Below are 9,042 nucleotides of genomic sequence, written 5' to 3' on the forward strand. Positions count from 1 at the left end.
CCAGGCAAAGGAGTGCTTGTAACTGTGTATACAATTAGCGGAGAGGTTTCTGGGAGCCCAGAAAGGAAGGGAACATCTCAAGTTGTTATCAATGGTCTACAAACTTTTTTGACTGCGCAATCCATCAGTACATAAAAGTTTTGAGTACATACCCTCATATGGGCATATTGATTTTTAAAATAAATTATATATACACATTACTGATACAGTCTTTAAAATATAAAACATACGCAAAAACAGATACTAAAAAGGATAAGGTTAAAAATAAATTTATGTAGACATTCTAATATTTTCGATGGATCATTTCTTAACATATCCCACTTTGGTGAGCACTGAGCTATACAATTCTCCTCTAATACACATAAGCTCTCTTAAACTGTTTCCTAGTAGTAAATTTTGGAGGAGTTCATTGTGTAATCTTCACGAAGAATATGAGTGTCTGCAGTAATTCTATAAAAAATACAAAAAGTCAGTATTTGGCCACTTCTTTTGTGGAGCCCAACAAAAAACTTGATCTTCAGGGTGTTTCTATGGTGAGTTCAAGCATGCGTTTTAGGTATGCAAAGTTCAGATGATCTAACTTGATAAAGAAACAAAGAATGAGAATCTACAGAAAGGGAAGGTTAACTGGTTCTCTTCTTTAGAGTGTCTCTCTTGAATAGTTATCTGGCCTGGCTTTGAGAAAAGTTTATTATTGAAAAGATGATAGAATACTAAAAATGTTTTAAAGCAAACAAAATCACTTACAATCTCACCACCCAAAACCAATCTTTTTTTTTTTCTGCATGTTAATTTCTAGCACCACACACTCTAAAAAGGGCAAATCTTAACAATTTGTAGCTTATTTCAACTCCTCACTTCTCTCTTTACTTTCAACTCCAAAAGTCTGACTTGTATTCTGGATTGTGACCTCACAAATATTGGACTAAGTATAAAGTTAAGCATGCAAACTTTTGAAAACTAGTAAACTCCCTTTAGTGTTCATAGGACATTTTTTCCTTGGCTTCCAGCCACAGCCCACTGCAGCTGGCAATTCTGCTGGCACAGGTCAGCTTGGGTATATAACCGGTAATTTATTCCAAAACAAAGCAACTGATGTCATTCAATTGATTTCTTCTGTGTGTCTCTGATTGGATGTTACTGAGACTTGTTAGAAATGAAGAACCGAAAAGTCCAAATTAAAGTCAGCCTCACACAAAAGGAAGAATTCAGGATGAATCTCATCGTGCCCCAACTCTAAAACCACCTAGAGTTTACCCACTTCATGTAAACTTCTGCAGCAAACACTAAGCCGATAGAGCTTACCGCCGTTCCCTATTACGACAAACACGACTTCCACAGCAGGTAGATCTCACTGCAAATTCCATTAGGAAACACTAGAATCAGTCTAGGAGAGCTATATTGTATTCTAAGTGTACTTAACAGATATATCTGTTCATACCCTCACTAGTAACCTGTCATAAAAAAACACCTACACTGACCTTGTGAGACAGTGAAAAAGATCACGAGCTTTGGTCAAATGCCAGCTTCAACAGTTACTCATTGTGTGGCCTAACTGTGTGATCTAGGGCAAGCCACTTATCCTAAGTCAACTTCATCTGCTTTAAAATCAGGAAACTAAGCAGTTTCTTAATTCTGATAACGTATGTAATAAAGCACCTAAGTGGAGCCTGACACACAGTAGGTCATCATTAAATGGTAGCCAAATCCCTCTCCACCCTCTTGCCCACCGAGGCATCACTGCCTAGGCTATTCGGCCAGGACCACCTGCTCTCTCCTCATATTCCTTTTACTCAGCCCCCAGCCCCCGTCCTACTGACTCCCCAAGTGAAGCATTCTCAAACCAAGGACAGCCCCTACGCCCTTCCATTCGTTCATTCACACAGCAAGCATTTATTAAGCCCCGATGAAGCAGGCCCTGTAGGGCAGACGGAGATAGAGAAAGCCAGGTTCCTGTCCTCCGGGAGCTCACCCTGCAGCGGGGAGAGAGACTGCGAACAGCAAGATCGCAATACAGACAACAGCAAAAGGAAGTGGCAGGGCAGAAGCCTGAGCTGAAGGCCTGCCGACCCATCATCCCGCATGACCTCGGGTCACTTGTTCCCGAGCGAAGGGTCGGGGGCTGGGCGTGCAGACGCTGCAGGCCCCAACCTGCTCCCCCTCTCCCCTACCCCGGAGGCCAGCACCAGGGTCCAGACCTCACGCCCACCGCAGGCCAGCCTGTGCGGTTCGGGCCTTCCCTCACGCCCCGCTCGAGGCCCAGGGCAGCTCGCCTCGCGGCGGGGACCCCTGCCCGGCCCGGGCCCCGCTCGGGACTACCTGAAGTCGGGCGGCTGCAGAGCATTCAGCGCCGCTTTATCAAGGCGCTCCATGGTGTAGCCGCGCCCGCAGTAGCGGCCAGGCGGCGGTCTGGGCTCGGCGGCCACGCTCAGGTGGCTCGGCGGGCGACCGGGCGAGGAGGGCCGCGCCGGAAGAGCCGGCGAGCGCCGGGCGGCGGGACGCAGCGCGCAGGCGCGGCGCGCCGCGGTGACGCCAGGCCGTGGCGGGCGCAGGCGCGGACGCGGGCGCTCACGTGACTTACCGGCCGGGGCTCCGCGGTGTGCGGCCGGCCAAGAGCGGCCTGCGCTCGAGCAGCAGGCCGGGCGAGTAGCCCAGCCACTCCACGTTGAGCCGGGACTTGCCTCGCAGCATGGTTGTCCGGGGCGGGCGGCGAGGCCGCCGCCCCCTGAGCCCGCGCGAGCACCTCTCGCTCCCGTCCCGGCCGCTGTCGCCGAGCTGCCGTTGCGAGGCGACCAGAGCAGATGAGCCGCGAGGAAGGACGACCCGGCGGACGACTGTGGTGCTAGGCAACCAAGCAGTTTCCGACGACAACAACAACACAAAAAAGCAGTGCACATTATTCTCCAGCCCCTGAGCAAACGCCTCATTAATTATTGCCCGCGCTGGAAGTCCGGCCGTGGGAAGCTGGGAGGAGTTAGTTGAACACTCACCCAAGTCGGTCAAACTAGAGAATGTCAGAGCTGAAAGAGCACTTGCTGAGAGTGACTGTTCCAGGCCCGACGCTGGTGACCCCAACTTCCACTTGAAGTTAAAAACATATTTTGCAGCTGCTCAGAAAGCCGCCAATGAGACAACCAGGACTCAAATAGTAAGGGACAGATGGGCGTCCCGGGCCTGCGCAACCCGAGAGAGGTATAAACGAAAAGGGTGCGTAAGCCTAGGGTCAGGCTTGACAAAATTAGGTTGCCACTGGCTGCTAATAAGAGGACAGCCCTTACATGGTAAACGCCTGGAAAGGGCCGCTGACCACACATCTATTTTCTGCACCACATGGACACAGAGACTACGTCTGAAATCATGACTAAACCAGCAGCTTAGAGCCGTGTTAAGGGCCGTGGACTGGGCAGCGGGAAGCCCGGGCTCGAGTTCTAACTTAATAATCCGTCTCGGCCTCATCTAGACCCTTAGGGGTTTGAGAACCACCTAATGCCAGAACTAGGGCAAAATTAGAGACAGTTTAGCTCTGAGGTTGGCAAACTGCGGCCGGCGGGCCAAATACATACAAGCCCTGCCCGCTGCCTGTTTTTCTACAGCCTGTGAGTTAAGAATGGTTTTTCCAGTTTTAAATGGTTGAAAAAATCAAAAGGATAGTATTTCACCACACATGAAAATTATATAAAATTCAGATTTGTGTCCATAAACAAAATGTTATTGGAACTCAGCCATGCTCATTCATTTGTATTGTCTGTGACTACTTTAACACTGCAATGGCAGCACTGTGTAGCTGTGACAGAGACTGTATGGTCCACAGAGCCTAAAATGTTTACTCTCTGGCCCTTTACCCGGATACGATAAAGCCCACGATGTGCCAGGGGATGCCAGACCCTAGGCTGACCCTGCACCAGGCTGGGCAAGTGGTGGGGCCTGTGACACCGCCCCAGTGCCTGCTTTCACTTTGCCGGAAGGTCCATGGGCTCTACTTAGTGCACTGTAGGTCTCAGCTTCTAGGCTCAAGATCCTGTAGAGCCAGGTGGGTGAGAAGAGTCGCCAGCCACGGACCACGAGCGTTCCCTGGCCCCGTTAGCAAGTCCCTTCAGTAGCTCTAGATCTCAGCTTACCTATTCAGCAACAGAGCTGGAAGAGGTAACCTGACATAAATTTTAGGGAAATGGATTGAGATTCATGAGACAAGGGGCACTGTGAGGCCTCCACTCAACTCCAAAATTTTCCTTAGCCTCAGTTTTGCCACCTATGAACTGGGGATGATATATAAATTATAGGAATTGTGAATAAACTCTGGAAAGACACATGCTGTAGGGCAATGGTAGTGGCCGGAGGCCAATGTGAATGAGAGAGTGGAAAGAGGCAGGATTCAAGGAAAACTTCACATCCTTGAGTAAAACTTGCATATCATTAATAAGTGTATGTTAAATAAATTAGTTAATTTTCTGTTGCAAGAGACGTCAAAAAATAAACAAACAAAAACTCCTTGCATTTCATTGCCCAGGAGGTCCTGACAGAGGTGGTTTTGGCTAAAATAACCCCCAGCCAAAATCCCTTAGTTACTATTTTTCTAGAAATGGAACTAAGTTTTTTCACAAGAGGGCATATTTTACCAAGTTGTATTCTTAGAAAAAAAAATACATCGTGCCCCACATTTTAAAGAAGCCAGACTTACCATCTTTCTCTCTTTTTTTTTCTTTCTTTTTTTTTTGAGGAAGATTAGCCCTGAGCTAACTACTCCCAATCTTCCTCTTTTTGCTAAGGAAGACTGGCCCTGAGCAAACATCCATGTCCATCTTTCTCTATTTTGTATGTGGGACGCCTACCACAGCATGGCTGTTTGCCACGCGGTGCTGTGTCCACACCCGGGATACAAAGCGGCGAACCCCGTGCCGCCGAGAAGCAGAACGTGCGAACTTAACAGCTGTGCCACCGGGCCGGCCCTCTCTCTTTTTTTAAGCATGAGTTTTGTTCATTGTATTGTGGAGCTTATTTCTATTTTTGTCATGGCTTGGTTCTTTTTTTCTTTTTTTTGAGGAAGATTAGCTCTGAGCTAACATCTGCCACCAATCCTCCTCTTTTTGCTGAAGAAGATTGTCCCTGAGCTAACAGCTATGCCCATCTTCCTCTGTTTTATATGTGGGATGCCTGCCACAGCATGGCTTGATAAGTGGTGCATAGGTCTGCACCAGGGATCCAACCCAGCGAACCCAGGCAGCTCAAGCTCGCGAACTTACCGCTAGGCCACCTGGCCAGCCCCGTGGCTTACTTTTTAAAATGCCATCCTGTGCAAGGATCGGCCTCAAAAAGTGCCAGTTGGTATTTCAAGCACGGCCGATCCCATCCAGCCCGACCGTTGGCCACCCAAAGAGGGACAGCTCTGGGAAGGGGAAGTTAGCGTTTTGTGAGTCAATAAACCAAATTGGGGGGTGTTGTCAAATTTGACTTTGGGTGTACACTTTCCATGTCACTGGGTTTATAGTACAGAGGTGTAAAACAATAGGATGGACAAAACGCTGGCCTGATGAGTTAGAAACTATAAATTCTCTAATCCTATCACTATCCAGTGAATTTGGGACAAGTCACTTCTCATCTTTAGCTCTTAGTTTTTTCAACTAAAGTGAAAGGGCTAGACTGGGGCTCTTTCTGTTTGAGAATCATTTTCTGATTCCCAGGGGAATAATGGAGGCACTACTTATGGTTGCCTCGTGGTGACCACGTCCCCTGACTTGCCACTTCATTCCCACGGCAGTGGCTCTGCTTGGGCTCCCCGGCCTCTAGTTTTTGAGCAGCAGCTGCAGGTAAAAGGTTTCAGGCCCTGTTGAGGGGCCAGAGTGCTGGCCAGTTTCTTTCTTTCTGTTATAGCTTCTGGGTTTATTCTAAAAGTTCTGTCTCCACGTCAGGGAGCTCACAGTAAATGTTGGTAGAGCATAGAAGTCAGCAAGCAAAAGAGGTATGAGAGCTTTAGTTTATAAAAAAAAAATAATAATGATATTTCAATGTAACTAGCCAGGCATTTTGTCCATGTCAAATCTCATTCATGAATTTTCTTGTTTGAGTTGTCACCAGCTGCCACACAGGCCGCTAACATGAGAGTGCAAAAGTGCCAGCCTGGGAGGCAGGAGTTGAGCTAGGCCCCGCTAGATAAAAGTGTGACCTCTGACAAATCCCTTCCCTCACCAGGCCAGTCTCCTCATCTGCACAGGAGGACTTTGGAATACCATTATGGGCTGAATTGTGCCCCCAACCCCGGCCCAATTCATAAGTTGAACTCCTAATCCCTGTACCTCCGAATGTGAGCTGACATGGAAACAGGGGCATCGCAGATGTCATTAGTTAAGATAAGGTCATGCTGAAGTAGGGTGGGCCCCTAATCCAATGACTCACGTCCTTATCAAAGGGAGATACTTGGACATGGACATAGACAGAGGGAGAATGCCATGTGAAGAGAAATGCAGAGCTCAGGAATGCTTCAGAAATCATCAGAAATGCTTCTGCAAATCAAGGCTCACCAAAGATTTCCAGCAAAGCACCAGAAGCTGGGGGAGAGGCCCAGAACACATTCTCTTTCCTCACAGCCCTCAGCATCAACCCTGCTGATACCCTGATCTTGGGCTTCCAGCCTCCACGGCCGTGCGACAAGGAATTTCTGCTGTTTAAGCCGCTCAACTTTGCGGTGCTTGATTACGGCAGCCCTAGCAAGCCAATGCAACTATGTCAGTCGCTCCCGATCTTGTCACTACCAAGAACCCTTTTGCTCTCTGTCCTCTTGTGGAGCCAATTCATTTGCTTAACAAATATTTATTGCACACCTACTATATATCAGACCTTTATTCTAGGCATTGGAGATACGCAAAGTTGAAAAGCTAAGATCCCTCCCCTTGTGTTCATACTGTGTTTTAAAAGATTTAGTCGGCCAAGCATACTATGGTTTATTTTAGAGTAGTGAGTAATTTGTATATTTTCTCATGAGATAATGAGGATTACCTCATCAATGTGATATAATCAGTGCCAAAAATCAAAGAAAGATGATGTTCTAAGTAGCTGTTGATCTCTTATAGCAAGTAAATACATTGAATTCATTAGGTTTTTAAAAATATTGAAAATTGTCCTCAGAACAGCCATTACTACATTTATGGATCCCTAGGGGTTCAAGGACCTCATTACAGGGTGATTAGCTAGAGCAGGGCCAGGTCACTAGACCATACACTAGAGGGGGAGACGAGGACACGGCCGGTAGCTTTTTCATCTCTGTACTGCCTCAGCACGGGGCCTTGAACATGTGCCCTGGGTCAGAGCTGCACTGAGAATCCTGCTAGGGCCACACCCCTGGCTTCCCCCTGCCACCCGCTTTCTGTTTCTCTGTTCTCTAAACTCTGCTGTGAGAATATTAAAGCTAGAAGAATAGGGATTTACAAGATTTGTTCCCAAAGTGATTCTCCTAAGAGTCCTTGGAGTACAGAGCTGACGTAGTGCACTCAAAATGCACAAGGGCCAAGCATGCCTCCCCACCTTGCCTCCCACCCTCCGGGCTCCAGGCACCCCATGTGTAAAGCCCTAGGGAATCTAGGTTGTCTTGCAAGGAGTTGTGTCCAGCACCCCCTTGTGGTGGACAAGCTGGTGCTTCAGGCCTGAGGAAGTCAGAGGGGATAAGAGAGGAGCCCGCTTCCTGGAGAGGCCCACCCAGGCAGGCCCATCCACAGGCCTTTGTCAACTGAGAAGGCCAAAGTTTGCACCACAGAATAGCTGCCCTTTTGGAAATCCAGATTTGTAGAAGTTGTGTGCTCATGAAACCCAGGACTAAAAGGTTAAAAAATCTTCCCTAGAGTGAAAACTCTGAGAGAAGCTTTGCTACTGCAGCTGTGAATGTTTAACATAATCAACAGTTCAAAATTGACCAGGTCTTTCCGTCCCTCCTTAGTATATGAGTGAGCTGTCTTCCCCAGAAATTCAAGGTCCAGATGTCAAGATTCAGTCTTCAAGGCCAAACGCAGGAAGATGCCAACCAGCAAGGCCCCATGCTCCCCCTCCCGCACCTAAAACCCCAGATAAAAACCCTACCTTCTTCCTTTCAGGGAGGTGGATCTGAGTTCTAATTCCCATCTCCTCGGCTGGCCATCTTTTGATAGTAAACCTCTTTCCTCGCCAAAAGCCTGACGTTTCAGTTGTTGGCCCTACTGTGCAGTGGGTAAACGAACCTTTGTTTGGGCTCAGTAGGACTCAGTCTTCTGATTCCAGGTAAGGCTGAGATCTGACTGCAGGAGAATAGTAGTTAAAAGATTTCTGCTGGAAAGTTTTGTGCCAAGAGGGCAGCCTGGCAGCTGCCTGCTGCCCACTTTACCTTGGGAGCTTCACCTTGATGTTGGTGCTTCAGGCTTTATCAGGACACATGGCACTGGTATCTGACTTTCCACGTGTCTCAGGGCCCAGACAAGACAGCCACCATTCCCTCCCTTTCCTCTCAAAAAGGCCCTGAGCCCCACGAGAAAAGTGGGAGCAAACACTGCCTCTGGGAATGCGTGGGGCAATGGAGGCTCACACCATCGCAAAAGAAATCCTTCCTAGAATTGTGAACTCCCAATTGCTCATCCAGCCTCTATTTCCCCCTCCAGAAACAAGGAACTCAGTGCCTCCCAAGACAGCCAACTTCTTTTTCTCATCTCCATAAGGAGCCTGTCAGTGGTAGAGGTCAGCCTAACTATCCCACTGTTCGGATGCTGGCCTCCATTAACCTTGCCAACACAAGTTGGTGACCACATTTCACTGCTGAATTGCATTCATCTGACTATCAACAGCCCCCCAAATCTTCTCTATACAGGTGATGCCAGGTCTTCTCTGTCCTGTCCCAAGTGGATTTTTAGAGCCAAAAGTGTGTCCTCACATTTGCCACTGTGATATCTCACCTATGTGTCTACAAGGCAGACACACAAGACCAGGGGGGAAATAGCTGGATAACAGTGAGAGAACTGGACTTGGAGCTGAAGGCCTGAACTTGAATCTGGGTTCCTCCCCAACTTCCTAACTATAGGGACACACACA

The 9,042-nt window shown here is 48.1% G+C and overlaps 1 protein-coding gene across 2 annotated transcripts in view; it reads right to left on the reverse strand.

The window, feature by feature from the left end:
• Positions 1-3,185, reverse strand: part of VMA21 (vacuolar ATPase assembly factor VMA21) — a 9,587-nt gene extending 6,402 nt beyond the window's left edge. The window contains exons 1-2 of one of the 2 annotated variants that reach the window (XM_046673243.1): positions 2,991-3,185; positions 2,582-2,842 (exon numbers count right to left, since the gene is read on the reverse strand). In XM_046673243.1, coding sequence (XP_046529199.1) covers positions 2,582-2,691 — 110 coding nt within the window. In that variant the 5' untranslated portion in view covers positions 2,692-2,842; positions 2,991-3,185. Of the gene's footprint in view, positions 1-2,319; positions 2,506-2,581; positions 2,843-2,990 lie in introns of those variants that run through there. The other variant, XM_046673244.1, reaches the window with a different exon arrangement.
• Positions 3,186-9,042: the final 5,857 nt, after the last annotated feature.

This window comes from Equus quagga, chromosome 10 (assembly GCF_021613505.1).
Source record: "Equus quagga isolate Etosha38 chromosome 10, UCLA_HA_Equagga_1.0, whole genome shotgun sequence".
Taxonomy (NCBI): Eukaryota; Metazoa; Chordata; class Mammalia; order Perissodactyla; family Equidae; genus Equus; species Equus quagga.